Source organism: Rhinolophus ferrumequinum, chromosome 25 (assembly GCF_004115265.2).
Source record: "Rhinolophus ferrumequinum isolate MPI-CBG mRhiFer1 chromosome 25, mRhiFer1_v1.p, whole genome shotgun sequence".
Lineage (NCBI taxonomy): Eukaryota > Metazoa > Chordata > Mammalia > Chiroptera > Rhinolophidae > Rhinolophus > Rhinolophus ferrumequinum.
The window spans coordinates 22,370,351-22,388,771 of NC_046308.1; the positions used below are offsets into that span (position 1 = coordinate 22,370,351).

Sequence of the window (18,421 nt, forward strand, 5' to 3'; positions counted from 1 at the left end):
TCCTAAACAGAGCCTTTCAGGGGAGGCCCTAGGGGTGGTGACTAGGCCACTAGTGGGGGTGGACAGTATGGAGAAGGGCAGGTTGGGGACTTTTAGACCTGCGCTTCCTCAAAATACATGGGCTTGGAAGCTGGGGGTGTGCGGGGGTTTTGGGGTGGTGGGGCAGGACCAGCATCACAGGCTGGCTTAATGCTCTGCTGTTACTTTTAAAAAACTTAATTTTTGAACAAGGGGCACCACCCCACCTTTGTATCTTTCACTGAGCCCAACTTGTGTGGCTGGTCCTGTCAGGGCAAGTGTGCTGGGAGGTAAATGCCCTTCCCTCTCCCTTCCTGACCCAGACCCTGCCCCTCAGGATCCCCTAGAGTCCCCATCACATCGGGGCACACACCAGCTCCCCAGCACACTCTGGACCCCGCCTGCCCCCTGCAGCCTGCCCTCATTGCACTCCAGAGGGACTCACCCTCCTACCTTCAGGGGACACTCCTGACACCCCTTCCAGGTCTGGCTCCAGTCTTACCCAGATAGATCTGCCCTGTTTGGCTCCCCAGCCTGTGCTCACCTCTTCCCAAATGAGCACCGTAACCTGCTCCCTGGGGTACCTGAGGGCCAGACCCTGATCTATGGGGGGAGGGGCCCAGAAACTCTGGACAGCAATCGGCTGAGGGAGGTCCTGGGGGTGAACAAAGAGGCAAAGAGAACTGTTCCATCTTTATTAGAAAAGAAACCAAAAAAGAGAGTGGGGTGAGCCCGACCTTAAATGACCCCTCCACTGTCCTCCACTGTGACACAGGCAGAGCCCGGCTCATCCGGGCATTGAGGACATGGCCCCCTGGGCGGGGCTCGGGCACATTTACAAAGTCACCATTTCATAGAAAAGGATGCCGGCCTGTGCAAACTGTGACCCATCCGTCCATCTTCACCCGGCTAAACTTGGCCTCCTCTGGACCCCACGCAGTGGGGACAGACCCCACGTAGGCGGGCAGGGAGGACGTCATGTAGGAGGGGGCTGGACAGCTGGGGGAGGCTGGGGGCTCCGGCCCCTCAGATGTCCATGTAGTCGTCATCCTCATCTGTGTCACTCTCCAGCGAGGACTCCTGGCTCGATGTCTCCAGGACCTCCAGAGCCGGCTGGCACAGGCTCTCCTTCCTCACATTGGCAGCGGACTGGGCAGACAGGATGGCTGACTGCACAGACCGGGCAGGGCCTGGTCAGGGCGGCCTGGCCCAGCCCCAGGCCCCCTGCGGCCCGCGCTCCCACCTATGCCCCCCACCCGTGTCCCCCACCCAGCACCCTCAGTCACCTTCAGCTTCTGCTTGGTCTCCTCCGAAATGCTGCCTTTGGGCGACAGCAGGGTCGGGGTGGGCGGCGTGACGGTGATCTCAGGGGGGAACTTGGTGGCGGCTGAGGGGATGACCAGCTTTGGCATGTTGGGCAGGAGGCGAGACTTGGCCCGGCTGGGCTCTGCCTTGCCTGGGTGGCCCTCGGGTGGCTGGGTACTCCCACTGCTGGGCACCGTGGAGCTGGCCACTGTGGAGTGAGTGGATCACCACCTCTGAACCCTGCTCACTGCCTCCTGGGCCCACCTGCGCCTCCCCAACGCGGGCCTGTTTCCCCTCTGGGAGACAGGCATCAGGCATGCTTCCTCCAATTGCATCAGACGGTGGGTGCGTTCTCGGCCTTTCTGCCTGTGCTGCCTGGCAGAATCCAGGCCTCTCGTCTCTCTGCCACACTGACTGCTGGCTCTGGGCTCTGGGGTGCAGGGACTGAGACTGCCCCGCCCCCAGCAGGGTGTACTCGGGTCAGCAGGGCTGGGGACGCAGGCAAGGCACCCCCCCCAGCCTTCCCAGGGATTTCGAAGGCCCTCCAGGCGTCGTGCATGCCTTAACTCTCACGTCCCTGGGACTAGCCTAGCAGAGCCCCAGGGTGTCTACTTTCCCCTCATGCTCCAGGGCAGGCATGGGGCTTCCTGTGCCTGGAGCTGGGAGGAAGCGGTTCTGGACAGGCAGCCTCTGGGGAGCTGCACGAGCCTGGCCAGTCTCCACATTCCTCCACGGCCCCATGGCTTTAAAAGGAGAGGGGCTTCCTCAGCCCAGTCCTGGCCCCTGGGGCTGCTGCCAGGCCCTGCAGCCCTGAGTGGGGTCTCTAAGAGGCTCCAGCCCCGAGGAGTCCCCAAGGGCCCTGCTGGGTGGGGTGGCTTGTGGGAACTGGCTCCGACTTGGACATAAGCGCTGTCTGGCCCAGCCCACTGGCCACGCCTCTGCCTGCCCAGACTCCTCCCACCACGTGCCTTCCACTCCCCTGGCCCCATTTGGGTATGGGCACCCCTCCAGCTCCCTCGATAAGCATCCTGGGCCTGGGCTCTGCCTGCCCTTGCTCTTCCCCTCTGTGCAGCTGGGAGTGCAGTGAGGGGCTCTCAGGGGCTCCTCTCTCACCCTTCTCTCTGCACCCCAGCCTACCAGGTTCTTCAGCCAGGGCTTCCCCTATCTGGACCTCACCATTGGGCCTTCTCTGGGCCCCAACCTGCCAGCCTCTTCCACCCTTCCAGGGGAGGGAGGCACCTCTGCTGGGAAGCCCACCCTGGCTGCTGGCCATGGGGGCCACTGTTGGGGTGCTCCCGAGGCCTTACCCTGGCTGCAGGCAGGCTCCGTGCCTGTGTGGGGGGTGGCCTCTGCTGGCCAGCAGTGTGGCTCTGCTGGGAGGCCCTCAGGAGCTGTCTTCACCTGCTCACTGCATTGAGGCTCCTGAGGCAGGTAGCTGGTGCCGTCTGCCCCTCCTGCCAGCTCTTCTCCCTCTGTGGGGACACAGGGTGGCTATGGGTTACATCCTGACCCAGCCCAAGGAACAGAGCCCCTCTCTTCCATGTCCTGGGACACCTGGCAGGGCACCTGAGCTGAGGTGGCTGTCTACCCCGACTGAGTCACCCATGGACCAGCACGGGCTCCTCTGGAACAATCGCATGGGTGGGGCCAGGCTGGTACTGGGCAGGAAACCACTCACCCCGCTGCCCCTGTTCCCAGTGGACATTGGTAGGGTCAGCGCCCCACCTGGCCTGTTGTGGACCTGACACAGTGAGGGCGACACCACGACTGCATGCTTCCGCCCTCCCCCCAGCTTACAGGAGTGGCAGTCAGAAAGAGTCAATCAGAAACACAGGACCCAAAACCAAACAAAACCAGCTAAGACCAAAGTGGATGGAGTGGATGGAGTGGTATGCTGGCTCCATGCCTTCCCGCCAGGCCACATCTTCCCTGGTACAAGGCAGGGGCTGGGAATTGGCCTCAGTCGTGCCAAGGCCTAGATGGGCCCAAGCGACGAAGACTGCACCATGGCCAGCAGCCAGGCCATTAGTCAGCAGCATCTGCTCACTCCCAGGCCCCGGGCCCTGCCTCCACCCTCCCCTCAGCTCCCAGCGGTGTCCAGGCTTCTTCAGTCCAGTTCCTTATACTGCTCTCCTCTGTCTTCTTATTTGGGCCCAGCATCTCCCGCCACATGGGCCACCGCCCCACTCCCCTTCCACTCCCCCACTTTGCCCATCAAGTTCCTTCTGCCAGGAGCACCTCCCTCTTCTCCTTGGACAGGCAGGAATGACAGCTCCTGGGACTGGGACACAGACAGGCCGTGGAGTAGCCCGGCCTTCCTGCCTGTTAGCTTCCAGGTCTTCCAGGACAGCGCCTTGCCCTTCCCTGGCTGCCTGAGCCACGACCACTCCCTCCCTTCCTCAGGCCTCACTGCTTGGCAATCACGGTCACAGACTGTCTCCACACACAGTGGGTCCAGCCGCATACACAACGGTAGGCAGGGATGAGCACCCTGGAAGGTTCCTCCTGCTGCCCTCCTGGACCCAAGGAGCAGCCGAAATCCTGTGTCACTGTGTACGACTCAGGCCACTGCGGCCAGGAATGCACCCACAAGGCAAGCCTGCTGGTGGCTGGTCCAGGCCCTTCGTAGGTAGCAATGCCCTGCCTGCCTAGACCCAACTCTCCTTATGCAACTGCTCTCTGAAGGGCCTCACTGAGTGGCCTGGAGGGGCTGCTCAGGTGGGATGGCGTGGGGGGGCAGGAATCTACAGGACAGGACGCAATGAAGTGGGGCCTGATATACCTGGACAGGTCCTGTGGCTGGTGGAGGCTGCCCTCAGTAGGGACAGGTATCAGGCTGACTCCCTCCCACCCCAGGGGACTGTCCACCTTTCCCAGGCCTTTTCTTCTTGGTGGGTGGCCAGGAAGAGGGACACTTGGGACAGGGCTCCCCAGGCCCGGCAACCCTTCTCCTCCCTGAGGCCACTGTGAGGACTACAGGTGGGCCTGAGGAAGAGGGGACCTGCCCGGGGCTTCGGCCTTCAGAGAAGGGCTGTCTGGGGCTCCCCTGAGTCCCCCACCTCCAGGTCTCTGTCTGTGAGAAGCAGGTGATTAGGCTGGAATCCTGAGCAGCCAGGCAACTCTCCTTGCTCTCCTGGGCGGATTCACAGCCTGGGTGCTGGGTCCCCAAGGCCCGTGTCCTAGGAGACCCCCAGCCCTGGCTCAGACTCTCTCTGGCTTCCTGATTGGTATGAGGCCAACACTGCAGCCCCTGAAGCCCACTTGGTGGGCGGCATCCTGCATGGGTGGGCGGGACCCTGCTCAAGTCCTCACCCAGGCTGGTCCTGAGGCTGCAGCGCCCTCTCTACTCTTCCTCCCTGTTCTAGTGTCCTGACCCTTAACTGCCTCAGTGAGAGGGACCCTCACTCACTCGTGGGCCCGGGCACTGTCTAAGTCAGCAGGAACACAGGTCCTGCCCTATGGCGGACAGACACCCAACAAACAGATAAGCGAGTTCATGCCCTTGGCACAGAGGTGGGGGCAGCAACAAGCAGAGCCAGGGGAGATACATAATCAGGAGCCTCCCAGATGCCCGTGACCAAACCTGAACTCCCCCAGGGGGTGCATCTGCACATGTGGCCCACGGCCCTCGTCAGCGTGGCCTGGGTGGGTGGGTGGGGTCTTCCCTAGTGACCAGGGAAGCTTGAGGGCACGTGCGCCTGTCTCAGGCCCTGGCAGGCAAGAAGTCAAGAACGGACACTGCCAGATGCCTTCCCTCTGGCCGGAGGAGGAAGGCCTGTGTGAGGGACACCCCAGTTGGGGGAAGGCCTGCCCACCCTGGAGCTAGTGGCCGCCAAGGTCTCCCCTGCAGCTGACCTCCACACTCACACCGTGGGGCCTGCGTCCTGGGAGAAGGCCCTTAAGCCTGCTCTCCCGGCTGGCTCACAACCTGGGTTGCTGTCCCCAGCTGTAGCTCCAGGCCCCACCCTCCCCGTCCACCAGAAACTATGCCTGATTCTGGGCTGCCTGTTGGTCACCAGGAGTAGCAGATGCGGCCACACTACCAGGCCACCCCATCACACCTAGGGATCCAGGACCCTGCTAGGTGGCTCCTTCCTGGTGCCTTCCCTATTCTGGAGACTGTGGGAGATGGGCTCTGGGGAGTCGTGCCTGAGCGTGACACTACCCCAGAAAGCTCCAGGAACCCCTGGGGGTACCAACTCCAATATGGCCAGCCAAATGCCATCTACCTGTGGCAGCCTTAAAAGACCAGCAGGTCACTCCACAAGGCAGATGCAGACGTGTGGGGTGGGGTGGGGACGGGTGGGGGTGGTGCTGAAGGGGAGGCCGGGGAGGGCATGCGAGTGCCTGGCCCATCCCAAGCTGCCCCACCGCCAGGCCCAACCAGCACATATTCTCAGGCCGTCCGCCACGCCCAATGTCATGCAAGAGTTCCATCTAGCAAAAGGCCATTTAATTTAGTTTTGGGGAAGGAAATAGAAAAGGATCAACTCTCAAGCCTGAAGAATATATACACTAGGAAACACACACTCGTTCACAGATTTAACAGAGGAAAAAAGTGCAAAAGACAGTTTTGGGCCTGCTTGGAGAAGGGACTGGGTGAGCAGGAGAGAAAAGGCAGCTACTGGCAGGCTCAAGACTGGCCCTGATGGCCCTGGTTTTCAGGACCCGAGGAAGCCTCCCACCTTGTGTCACACTGTGTGTAGCCAACACCAGGGATGGTCAGTCACTTCTGACATTAGGTTATAAAGGACACTGATGCTTTCTTTGAGCTCTCTCTGTATCTCTTTCTGTCTCTCTCGGATCCCGGGTCCTGGGGGAAGCCAGCAGCCATGACTCAGGGACACATGAGCTTATTTATGGACAGGCCCACAGTGGAGGAACTGAGGCCTCCAGCCAATAGCCAGCGAAGACCAGAAGCCTGCTCACAATTTAAGTGAACTCAGATGATCAGCTGACAGCTTGACCCTTCGAAATTCCTGATCCTTAGAGACTATAGGATCACAGGGGCAAGAGTCAGGGGAGGGCAAGACAGCCTGAGGTGGAGAAACAATGGAAAATTTCACAGGAGCTGGGCCTCTGTGAAAGTGACTCACTTCCCTGGGCGGCAGACACCACCACTGTCCTTTGAAACCGCGACCACCACCAAAACCTACAACGTGGCTATGCTCACTATCTGCCAAGCACTATTCTGAATCCTGTAATGCTATCACCTCCATCTTATACATTGTGTGCTGGAAACTGAGCTACAGTGAGGGAAACAGGGAGGAACAGGGACAGCCAAGGTCACCTGGTGGTGGAACCACCACTTACAGGTCGTCCACTCCTCTTTGTCCTGTAGACTTCAGAGGCTCCTCTCAGAACAAATGGCTACAGGAGCTGACCCAAGGGGAAGTGATGCTTCGTTTCATAGGGCCACAGCCAGCACAACTGTAATTGATTGGACAGCGGGTCCTTACACTTCCACGGTCCTCAAAGCAAACTGGAGATGGCATCAGGTGAAAACATCAGTATGTGATGCTTGAAACGTAGGAAAGAGCGAAGAGAGGGAGGATGCCAGCCTCTGCCTCCATACGGGCAGTGCTCCTAGGTCATGGCTGGCTGGAGCTTTCAGGTCTGGCTCCTGCCGGGCACTCCTGCCAGGGTGGCTGTCCCATTCTTCAGGAAATGACACAGCCCAGGTTGCAGGGCTGAGAGCAGCAGTCCCAGATGTGGCCCTCGACATGGGACTGCAATTGGGAGGACAGGCAAGCCTTTAGGGACAACCTGGGTGTGTGGGCAGAGGGGTGCCTGGCTGGGGGCCAGTGCAGGGCCTCAGCAAGGGTGCAGGTCAGGTCCATGCAGCAGGGGGAGAGGCAGGGGGAAGGCCGGTCAGGACGCCTTGCCCACTGGCCTTTGAGGCACTGCCTCAGTGACCCCTCCTTAGAAAGCTTCAGGTCTGTCTGCGCCCAGCCCGGTCTGCCAGCTGCCCCCGTCCTCAGCTGCCATTCCTCGCTGCACCCTGGGTTTAGAAGGAACAAGGACTCCCTCCCTCCTGCTAATGGACCTGCCTTGTCCTGTCCCTTTTCCTGCATAAGCCCACTAACCCACCCTGCCCCCATCCTGGCTGGCTGCCACCTGTCCTGTCCCCTGGGCTGTGGGGATCCGACCAGGTCTGCCCCTCAATCAGCAGGCGCCCTGAGCCCACTCACAGGCCTGTGAGGTCACATGTGTACTCAGGGTCAGAACTTTCCTGCTCCCCCACCACCGCCTTCTATTTTCTCTCTTTATCCTAAGGCTTTGTGGGAGGAGCAAAGGCTTTGTGGGAGGAGCAAAGGCTTTGTGGGAGGAGCAAAGGCTTTGTGGGAGGAGCAAACAAAGGCCAACGTCATCAATGTTGGTGCTCCCTCCCTCCCGCCTCACCGCACCTGTGTGGGGGGGTGTTGTCATCAACCCCCTTTTACTGATTGGGAGACGGAGGCACCAGACTGTTAACTTAAGAAAGTGGTGGGTGCCGGATGTGCCCACGGGGGCAAGTGGCTGATGAGTAGGCCAGCAGGGCCTGCCCCGCCCCCACCCCCAGCTCCTGCGATGTGCTCCTCAGGGATCAGCAGGATGGAGGGTGCCCTGCCTCCCCCCCCACATTCTCCAGGCACAGGACTTGCTGCCAGCGGACGGCAGGAGCCTCGGCCCAGCTCTGGCCCAGCCAGGCCTCACACCCCAGAGGCACAGGATAGGACTCACCTGGGCCCAGAGAAGCCATGCTAGGGGTGGCCTCAGGCCCGTGTGGCTGGGGGAGCCCAGGGTCCTTGGCTGGGTCTGAGGTGGAGACTGACGCCGAGGGAGGGCAGGTGATGAGAGCTGTGGTGGCAGCCGGTGCCGGGCGAGGCTTGGTGTGGGCGTCACTGGGCCGCTGGAGAGTGTCAGCTGGCACAGGCTCAGGGGCTGTAGGGGCCACAGCTGCAGGGAAGAAGTTCTCTCGGCTGTCCTTGGGGTGCTTTGGGGTGGTGGGTGTGTCCCCTGCGGCCTGTAAGGACAAAAGGGAGATGAGAAAGACTGGCTGGGCAGCCCTGAGCACATACTGTCCCACGGGATAGCTGTCTAGGCTGGGTGCCACACTCTGGTCCCCCAATGCTGCCAGAGAGGTGCACAGGCAACCCTGAAGACACTGCTAGGACACTGCTGGGGTCCAGAATTCCCCTGTGGGAGGATGTCCAGGCCGTGCTGCTGGCCACTCAGCAGAGGCCTCAGGCTGGCCAGAACCTCCAGCCGGTGTCCCCCTCCTATCCTGGGTGCCAGCCTGGGAGGAGGAGTGTGTCGGCCATGACTCAAGGCAGGGGTCATAGTGCCCGATGTAGGGGCTGCAGTAACGAAGGTCAGTCCTCAAGGGCGACCTCCCAAGGGCCACTAGTGGGAGGGTGAGGGAGCTAGAGTGATACGGCAAGAGTCAGCTCCCTGGGCTCAAGACTGTAGCCCCAAAGCTGACCCCAGCCCGGCAAAGCAGGCTCTCTGCCTGCAGCCTGGCCTTGGCAGCCCCAGCAGCACCCAGCACCACAGTCCTTCCGTTTTCTAAGCCTTTGGGGAGTCCTCGTGTAGGTATACACAGTTCCTTCCCTCTGCCACCAGGCCCCTTCTACTCTGCACTGAAAGCCACCCTCCTGGGACGGTGTGACAGTGCAGCTCCCCAATGCCATGCTGCAAGGTGTGGCAGAGTGCCTGCACAGCCCTGAGCAAAGCTCAGGGGTGGGTGCCAACATGTGAGCGGACTCCCAGCCCTAAGGTTCCCAGTCCCGCGCCCACTGTATTGAGCTGGTGGCACCCCTCCCCCGAGGCTGTGGATGTGGGAGTCTCACGCCTGCTCAGGGCACCTTGGTAGTCGGGGTCCCTGAGGACCCTGCCTCTTCTGACATTAGTTCTGCTTGAGACGCCCCATCTTCAGCCCCACATGGTGCAGTTGCCCCGAGACTCTGCTGTGAGGTGAGAATCTGAGAAGAGCCTAGGCCTCCAGTAGGAGGGTGGGCAGAACAGACCTGTCTCTCATGGGCAGACACACCAGGGGGAAGGTGAGTGCTGTGTCCCTGTCCTCATGGGCCTGCAGGCGATGACACTGAGCCTCTATTTATGTCCAGAGGCCCTCCAGGCGTACGCTGGGCTGCCATGGCAACGGAGACATGCCTCCAGCAAAATGGACACTCCCTGAGGGGTGGGAGCAGCGGGCTCTGAAAGCCATGGCAACCTCCTTCCCAGTCCTGGCCAGAGGTGGGCCCAGGACAGCTGTGACCGTCCCTGAGCAGATCAGGAGCAGCAGCTGTTGCCTTTCCCAAGGTCCCTTCCTGGGCTCCTGACAGGCCAGGACCCAGCTGGGTGCTGGTCTCCTTTGGGCCTCAATCTCCCCATCTAAGAAATGGGAGCCCTCTGGCTACTTGGGCATAACAGAGTGGTGGGCACGGCCAGCTGGCAGGGCGTGTCTGTCCAGGGAGTCTGGCCCTCAGCTGGGAGACTGCCCCACCTGTGTGGCCCACAGTCTGCTTGCTCAAGGCTGAATCCCTGGGCTTGCCCAGACCTAGAGCCCAGGCAAGGGCGGTGGCCCAAAGCCACATCCACTGAGAGGAAGCCCCTAGGCTGCACAGGAATGTCAACCGCCCTTAGTTCCTGCTTCAGGACACCCTCATGACACACTTCTCCAGGGGGAAACACTAAGGGAGGCCCCGTGTGAGTGAGGGGAGGCGAGACAAGGCCTGTGCACTCGTGCAACTGGGTCGGGGCAGTCGAGCCCCTGGGGACAAGAGGCTGCACCTATTCAAATGGCAAGTACCTACCCTTTTACTCAGTGACCCTGGCCTGGGCGTAACTCCTGCAAAACACCCATGTGTGGTGCAAAAAGATGCCCCCTCAGCAATGTTGAACAGGGGCGCTGTGGTCCCCCCAACCCTGTCTGAGAGAGTTGGCCCCTTTCTCTGCTGGCTAGATCTTGCCCAAAGGGCCGTTCCTTGAGCTGGGCCTCTTTCAGGGAGACCCTTCTCCTTCAGCTCTAGTCCCTTCCCAGCCCAACCACTCCACAAAAACAGCCCTGGTCTCTGAGCCCCAAATCTACTGGGCCCCATCCTCACTGGCCCAGTGTGCTGGACAGCCGGCCAGCCCCTGGGCATGCTCGCCTTCCTGGACACCCCTCGATCCTGTCTGGATTCTCCCCAGCAGCTTGGCCTCGGAGCTTGGTCCTGCCTATGCCCCCTCCTGGCTCCACATCAATGGCTTTGGGGACACAGACACCCAGGGCTCCAGCCTGGATCATTCCACTGGGTGTGGACCCCTGACCTTCCTCGTATTCAGCCTCTGCCTTGGGAGAGTCTCAGACAACACAAACCCAGTATCAACCCCAGATGGTGCCCTCCCAGGTGAAGATCTGCCTGCCAGGGCCCAGAAGGGCCTTAGCCCTCCTTCCCGTCACCGAGTCTTACAGCCCACCTTCTCATGTCTCTTGGACCCACCCAGCCCCTGCATGAGCCAATTCACACCACCCAACAGCCAGGGCTCTTTCCAAAACCACAATGAGACCACATGGCCATCCTGCTCCCTCCCTCGCTGAATAAACACCTGGACCCCCACCCACTCTGCTCCTAATCTGCTAGCGTATACTGGCTTCAACATTACTTCCTCTGTCTCTGTCCCACATGGAGCAACCTTTCCAGGTGAGGTCATCTCCCCATTTACAGAAAAGGTAGCTGAGGTGAGGGGACCCCTCAGGTCACACTTTCAGAGCTGGGGTCTGGGCCTGCCAAGGCCCCACCCAACTGTACGACGGCGCCCCACCTGGGCTGGTGGTCAGGGGCTTCCTGTGGGCCCAAGGCTCAGCTGCCCCTTGCCCGTCTCCCCTGAGCCCCACTGACCCACTGACCACAGGAACAGTCCCTTCCTGGGGTGTACCCACCTCTTTGCCTGCAGCCTGGGGCCTCGGTGTGGGGCAGGCCTGCACAACAAGGTTAGCACAGGCTGGGACAGGCTTACCTGTCTCTGGGCGGCGGCCCCGAGGTGCACCTGACAGAACTTCACAGCCTGCTCCAGCGCGGTCTCCTCATCCACCTGAGCGAGGAAACGCCTGAGGTCAGAGTGCCCGGCTGCAGCAGCTGGCAGACCAGCTCCTATGAGGAGCCCTCCCACTGCTGACCCCTGGGAACCAACCCTGCCTGGAAAGCCTGGGCAGTGCACGTCCATCTCCCAGGTCCATCCTCCAGGGCCCATCTGGCTGTGCCAAGTTCATTTCTGTGGCTGTATTATTCCGTCCTCAGGGGCTGAGGCTGGCAGGATGCAGGGCCTTTCAGAATCTGAGGTGTGGGTGGTGGGCAGGTCTGATTTGACCCAGAGACCAAGAGCCAAGGCACAGCGGGGTGAGACAAGGCTGGCGAGGCTGAGCAGCGGGCAGGTGTGAGGGAGGTGGGCTGCAGGGCGAGGAGCAGCCAGGCTGGGGCGGACAAGGTGTGGAAAGGGCCCGCCCTCAGCAGGGAACACAAGGCTTGTTGTTGTGTTTTCCTACTGAATCAGCAACAAAAAACAAATAAAAGTTAATACTGGATGTTGGTGAGGTGGCGATAAAACAGAAACTCTCAAAAGTGGCTCTGCAAATTGCCCGAGTTTGGGAAGAAACTGCGTTATCAGGGTGATCACCTGTTTGAGCCAATTATTGCAGTTCTGGGGGTTCTTCCTGTGGAAATCATCTTAAATAGAGCAAAAGTTACGTGCCTAAAGCGGGTTTTTTTTTTTTTTTTTTAAAGAAAGGCAAAATCTGAGGGGCAACAGAGCCTCCGCATACACTCAGGGAGCTGCGGCCACCTTCACCTGATAGCCACACGGTCTCTGAGCAAGTGCCCCAGCGCCCCGTCACCGCGGAGGGCTCCGGGGACCTGTCTCCCTGTGCTGGGTTTCCTTTGAGGTGGAATATACTTTCTAAAGCTTGTTTTTTGTTTTGTTTTGTTTCTGGTATGTTTTACCCCGTTTTATTGAGGTATAATGACAAATAAAATTGTAACCCATTTAAAGCATATTAACACGATGTCTTGACGTGCTTATTGTTTTTCTAATTCTATCACATGAATTTTGTAGGAAACCTCAAATGTAGGGAAGTGAACAGCAGGGGTGGGGTGGGAACGACCCCAACACCCACCCCCAGGGGCAGGCCCTGGCACACCTGGGCAGATCGGGCACGGTCTCCATGGCAACAGAACCAGAGCCGCCCTGCGACCACCTACCTGCTTGATGAGCATGTAGGTCTCAGACATGATCCTCTCGATGCGGCCCAGGTCATAGGCCACGCCCTTCTGGCCCTGCTGCCACACGCGGTAGGCGTCCAGCAGGAGCGTCTTGCCCGACTCCGTGTCCTCCAGGAGTTTCCTCTTGCGGCTGGGCCGTGGGGGTGGCTCCTCGGGGTGGCCGCCTGCCCTGGCCGTGGTGGTGGTGGTGGCTATAGTCGTGGCGGTGGCAAGGGCTGGCTGGGCCGCCGTGAGCAGGCTGGGCTGCTGCCGGGCGCTGATGCTCAGCTCCTCCAGGGACAGCTCGGTGGGCCGGCTCTCAGGAGCCCGGTCCCGAGGAGGACGGCCTGGCGGGAGGGGCGGCGCCCGCTCTGAGTCCGAGCGGCGGGCAGCAGCCTCACCGGTGTCCATGGGCTCGGTGGGCCCCACCCGGGGGCTCTCCTTGTCCTTTCGCTCCCCAGCCTGGTCTGCACTGTCTCCTGCATCCATGACCACAGGACGGTGATTGAGGGGACACGCTTTGCCCCCTGGCTCGGCCCCTGGCCCTGAGCCATCAGCCAGAGGGGGCTTCTTTGGGTGGGGGAGGCCCTCCTGGCCATCCTCAGGACTGGCCTTGTGGGAGACGTCGGTAGTCATCCTGGCTCCAGGAAGGCCACAGGCCTTGGGCCCTCGGTGTTCTGACCCCTACAAGAAAAATGAAGGTGTAAGACTCCATGTCTGGTGTCTCCACAAAAAAGCAGCCCTGGGCACCAGGTGTGACAGACCCTCCCAGGCCTCTCCCATCCAAGGCCACTCTGGCTCTGTCCATCTGCTTGCGGGCCAGGGCTGGGCCTGGAGTCCTGCCTGAGGAAGGCCCTCCCTGCTCTGTACCTCCAGCCTTGAGAGGGACCGACGGGGATCTGGAGGTGGCACTGCTGCAGAAAAAGAGGCCCGGCAGGGCCAGGACAGCCTTCCTTTCAATGTGAGCCTCAGGGCAGCCCTGGCTGGGCAACTGACGGGAAGGTGACCTGCCAGGCTTGCTGCAGAGCTGAGTCCTCCTGTCCTGGGCTCTCACGTGCCCCCAGAGCACAGAGGCCAGGGTGAGGGTCACAGGGGGCACTGCCCTGGGCCCCTGTACCACAGCCCAGCCAGTCCTACTGGGCAGAGAGCACTGCAGGCAGACTCTCCTGGCTCAGGTCCCAAAGGCCCCACCCGCTAAGCCGCAGAGCTAAGCTTCTGGGCCTCAGGGTGCTCACGTGTGAAATGGAGCAAGGATTGCACCTGCCTTGGAGGGTGAGAAGGGCCTCATTTAGCCTGTGGGAAGCCAGCTGGGTGAGGGCGAGGGGATGGCCAGCTTCATCATTACAGCTGCTGTTACCCGAGCTCACCTGGCTGCGACAGGTAGCCCTGGGTGGGAGCACCTGGGGAATGTATTACCATCCTCACTGACCACAAGTTTGCCTAGTGTCCGTGCGCTCATTACTGCAGTTGACCTTCCCCACTGGGGAGGCAGGTGGGGACCAGGGGACCTGCCTAAGGGCACTGGTGTGTGAGTGGCGGGACTGGGGCCCCCCCGGGAGAGGAGGGGGCTGCGGGCAGCGTACCTCCGCGAGCTCGCTCAGTGTGTCCTCCAGCACCTTCACAGTGAGGATGAAGGCCCGCTGTGCCAGGACCTGGCGATCAGCATCTCGCAGATACTTCCTGCAGGCACACAGGGATGGCCAGAGAGGACAGCAGAGCGTCAGAGCCACACAGCACTGCTGGATGGTGGTCTGAACCCCTCCTTGTCCCGAGAACACCTCCTGATCCCTCAGTGTCCCCGTTCCCATTGGCTTGGGGTTTGCTCCCCAGAAGCCTGCCCCAGACATAGGGTGAGCAGGGCCAGGCTCAGTGAGAGCCGGGCGCCTCTGGCTTCTCGCCCACCAGCCTGTCTCCGGTGTTCCCCAGGCCCCAGCTGAAGGCCTCTTCCCAGCTCCTGGCCTGGGGCAGGTGAATGAGGCAGCGGGGAGGGGAGGCATTGCAGGCATGGAGGGAGGACAGCTGCCAGTCCAGCTGGCAGCGTGAGGACTCACAGTTGGGCTAGACCTTATCTGAGCTGCATCTCTGCTGGGATTCCCCCACACACCCTGCAAGGGACAGCTGTAGGGGATGTCCCTCGGTTCTGTCTGCCCCACCCTTCGTGGCAGAGAGATCCCTGGTTACCTCTGAGGCCCAGGCCCTCCTGTTATTACTGGCTTTCACCTGGGGTACCCCAGCTACCTGGACACCTGTTTCCCCAGGACGTGAGAGTCCCAAGTTGGGGAGAAGCAGGACGAGAGGAAAGACTGTGTTGTCCAGTCTCAATGAGGAAATCAAATCCAGTGGGTCCAGAGCCTGTGTTCGCCCCAGGTGTCCAGGGCAGGGGTGGTGCTGTTTGGGTTCTAGATCCTAGATCAGAGAGTCCGCTGAGGAGAAGGGCTGGTGTGGGTTCCCTGACCAATGTAGAGACACCCTGGTGGACAGGGCCGAGGGGCTCCTGCCAGTGCGTGTGCTGCACTCACTTGCCCTGGTCCGGGGTCCGCTGCAGCATGGAGGACACCTTCAGCAGGGTGCTGTGGTCCCGGAGCTGGGCCAGCACCTTGAGCAGCAGCACGATGGAGCGGTTCATGTGCCAGGCGAAGCTGCCTGGCCGGTCGATCTCGTCCACAGGGATCCGCCAGATGCCCTGTGGGATGCCCAGGGCGGGCGTGTGAGGAAGGCTGCTGCAACCGGAGCTGCCATGGAGCTCAGAGGGGACTCTGTTCAATCAAGGGAGACCTGGACCCGTCTCAATGTCCCAAGGAGGATGGGAGTGTGGCCACTCCCACTGCTTCCCACCATAAATGGCAAGAAAAGATAAACGTGCTGCTGTGTACCATCCTCTTTTGAAACTGCATGGCACACGTTTACTGGATCCACCCCCTACAGGAAGCAAGCAGATGGCGCCTGAGCAAATGCAACCACTGGGAGAAGCCCGGTGCCTATGGTTTGCACAGATGTGGATTCAGCAATGGGACAACTCCTAGAGGTGAACTCAGCGTCAAAAGGTGGCCTCTGTGAACTTCCGGCAGCTGTTGCTGGCGAGATAGCCTCAGGTGTGGTACCTCACCCCAACACATGCACTCCCTCCAGCAGTGTCCAGAAAATCTAGGTTTGGGCCAAAAACGACCAGCGGCTCCTAGGATGCCCAGTTCCTACCAACCTGCCTTTGTCCAAAGTTTGGAGCCTCTCTGCCTCCCTCCGCCAATCTTAACCTGCTGCTGCACTTGGCACCCTGCCCTTTGGTCTGGTTCCCTGCAGTGTCCCCACAACCAGTATGGAGTCTGACACCCACTCAGATCTGGTCAAACTGTGCTGAAGGGACGATGAGCCAGGGAGTGAATGCAAGTGAACAGGAGCGCAGACCTTCTGAGCAGACTGAAGGTTGTGGTGCCCGGACATGAGGCGTCCTGTCTCTGGGGCAGGGCCTCGGGGCCTGGACGGAGCTGGCAGGCCCCCAGGTAGGTTCCTGTGACCAACTGCCTAGAGAAACCCCTGCCCAGAATGGACCACACTGTGAGCGCCTCCTCCCCACCCCTTTCTCCTGGTCTGTATGGGGCTCACAGCAGGGTGTCCGGGTGGTCCCCCCCTGAGGGCCTTGTTCCCTGGATGCTTGCTTCCTGTAGGGGGTGGATGCAGTAAGCCTGATGCTCAATTCATGACCCCCACCCTGCCAGCGGTCTCGGGAGGAAAGCAAGGGCATCTCTCAACCTGAGCCTTTCCGGCAAGAGGATTTTAAACCCTTAGCTGAGTCCCCATAGCCTGCACCCTGGGTCACACTGGACATGGAAGGCTAGGGGGCTGGTGGAGCTGGCAGCCACCCTGCATCCCTGGTAGTTCCAGACAAGGCACCAGCTGCACCCCCGCCCCCCGCCCCAATCTGTTCAAAACCAGGGGGCTGAGGCCAGCCTAGCCCAGGGCACTAACACCAGTGCTGCTTCTTCCTACTCAGCAGACATGGCTTTCTGCAGCAGCTCAGGGAAAGATGCCACTTGAGAGGATGAGGGATGGCTTCAAGCAGCTTTCCCCACCAGGGTGGCCCTGGCACCCTACCCCTAGGTGTGACAGCAGTGTTCGGAAAAGTGCCATTTCGGACACCCACCACGCCCAGCAGACCTCACCACGGTCCCCACCACAGCCTCGCACAGTGGTGCCGGGGAGGGAGAGCGCAGGGAAAGTTCCTCAGGGTCATATAGCACAAGAGGCAGCCCCAGGGTTGGTCTGTCGCCACCCACCAAGGACAAGGAGAACGAGCTCAGCAGGAAGCCTCCAGCACTGGCCGCTGGGTTCCTCTCCGCACCTTAAGTGGGGGATAAGCTGGCAGCATTGCCCAGACACATGTCGAGACACCACAGGCGTGTGCCAGAGCTGGCCCAGGGCCACAGCCGTCAGGGATCCCGGTGTGACCCCACCGCTCCTGGATCACACTCCTCCTTGGACACAGACGGGTGCACTCTGCTCTAACCCATCAACCACGGGGTCCACATGACTCTGGAATTCACTGAATTCCTCCCCACCCCTCCCTTCAGAGCCTCTGAAGACCAAGGACAGGTGGAGGCCACTTTTTCTGGTGCCCTGACCCGGGGTCAGGTCTCTCCCAGCTGTCCTTATGAGCTGCTGGGGTGGAGGGTCCCCTGCCCTTCTTGGGGGAGCTATCAGGGAGGATGAACAAAGGATCATATTTGTCCTTCCAAATCGTTTAGGGGTAGGTGTGTGAGGAGACGGGTGCTGAATTTTCTGGGCCCTCCCCTGGGAAGTGGCCCTGTTCCTCCTATGTCAACCCTGCCGCCCATGCCAGTGGAGCCAGGGCACAGGCTGGGGGAGGGGAGGAGGCCTGAAAACCGGCCTGCCAGTCAGCTGGGGTCAGCCTGGCTGAGGGGTGGGCATAGGCAGGGGTCATGGAGGCCTCAGGTATGGTACCAATGCCTTGGGAGTCCCCAGGGATTTGGAGTGCCTGGGCCCAATGCCTGTTCCCCACACCTTTAAGGTGGGTGCCCACCTCGGGCTGCACATTTGGAACGCTCACCACCTCTGGAGGTGGCCAGTTTCTTCGGTTAATTACGAGGAAAGGTTTCTTCTTCACACTGTGCTGGGACTCCAGGGTTATCCCCATGCTCCTGCCCCTCCCGGCACCCAAGCCTGCACCTCACTCCCCTGTCATCCCTGCCCCAGGCCACGCCTCATCTTGCCTCTTCCTTCCCCTCTTGTCTCCCAAATCCATCCACCCAGCCTGGGCCAGGGCAAGCTTGGAAAAGAATAACGTGGCTTCATCCCTCGCTGCTTGCAACCTCAGACAACGGCTCCCTTCACCCACCTCAGCAGCCCTCACACCTCTCCTGCCTCAGCTCCGGACACTCAGCTCCGACCCCCTCGCACAGCCGCAGATTTCATGCTTCTCGCCTTTTTGGCTGCCCTCGTACCTCCTCTGCCCGGCCAGCTTTCCTGCATCCTTCCAGGCCCAGCTGTGACGTCATCCCCTCTCTGAAGCCCTCCAGCCTTGCTGCCCTTCTAAGACTCTGCCAGGACCACTCACAGCCAACCCCTCAGATGGTCAGGGGGTGGGTCTGTGGCTGGGAATGTGTCTTAGATGGGAGCGTCAGCTCCAGGTCCCCAGGGCCCTGACCCAAACCTGGGGGAGCAGGCGAGGTACCCGGCTTAAGAAGGTCTTTCTCCTGATGAGGGCGAGATCCCCCATCTCAATGCCCACCCCTCACCTTGGGGATTTCCAAGGTAGGTGGGAGACAACTCTGCTCACAGAGAAACGAATGTTCTTCAGAGCTCTGGGTGTGCACACAAGCCCTCCACTGAGGGTGGGTGGTGGAGCAGGTGGCGGCACGCCT

General features: G+C 60.7%; 1 protein-coding gene across 4 annotated transcripts in view; it reads right to left on the reverse strand.

Annotated features, from left to right (window-relative positions):
* Nucleotides 1–699: 699 nt before the first annotated feature.
* The window catches only part of CABIN1 (calcineurin binding protein 1), a 145,578-nt gene continuing 127,856 nt past the window's right edge, over nucleotides 700–18,421 (reverse strand). For 3 of the 4 annotated variants that reach the window (XM_033098575.1, XM_033098574.1, XM_033098577.1), the window contains 8 exons: nucleotides 15,065–15,228; nucleotides 14,129–14,225; nucleotides 12,546–13,229; nucleotides 11,308–11,382; nucleotides 8,047–8,329; nucleotides 2,631–2,795; nucleotides 1,305–1,531; nucleotides 700–1,188 (listed from right to left, as the gene is read on the reverse strand). In XM_033098575.1, coding sequence (XP_032954466.1) covers nucleotides 1,045–1,188; nucleotides 1,305–1,531; nucleotides 2,631–2,795; nucleotides 8,047–8,329; nucleotides 11,308–11,382; nucleotides 12,546–13,229; nucleotides 14,129–14,225; nucleotides 15,065–15,228 — 1,839 coding nt within the window. In that variant the 3' untranslated portion in view covers nucleotides 700–1,044. Of the gene's footprint in view, nucleotides 1,189–1,304; nucleotides 1,532–2,630; nucleotides 2,796–5,735; nucleotides 7,053–8,046; nucleotides 8,330–11,307; nucleotides 11,383–12,545; nucleotides 13,230–14,128; nucleotides 14,226–15,064; nucleotides 15,229–18,421 lie in introns of those variants that run through there. The other variant, XM_033098576.1, reaches the window with a different exon arrangement.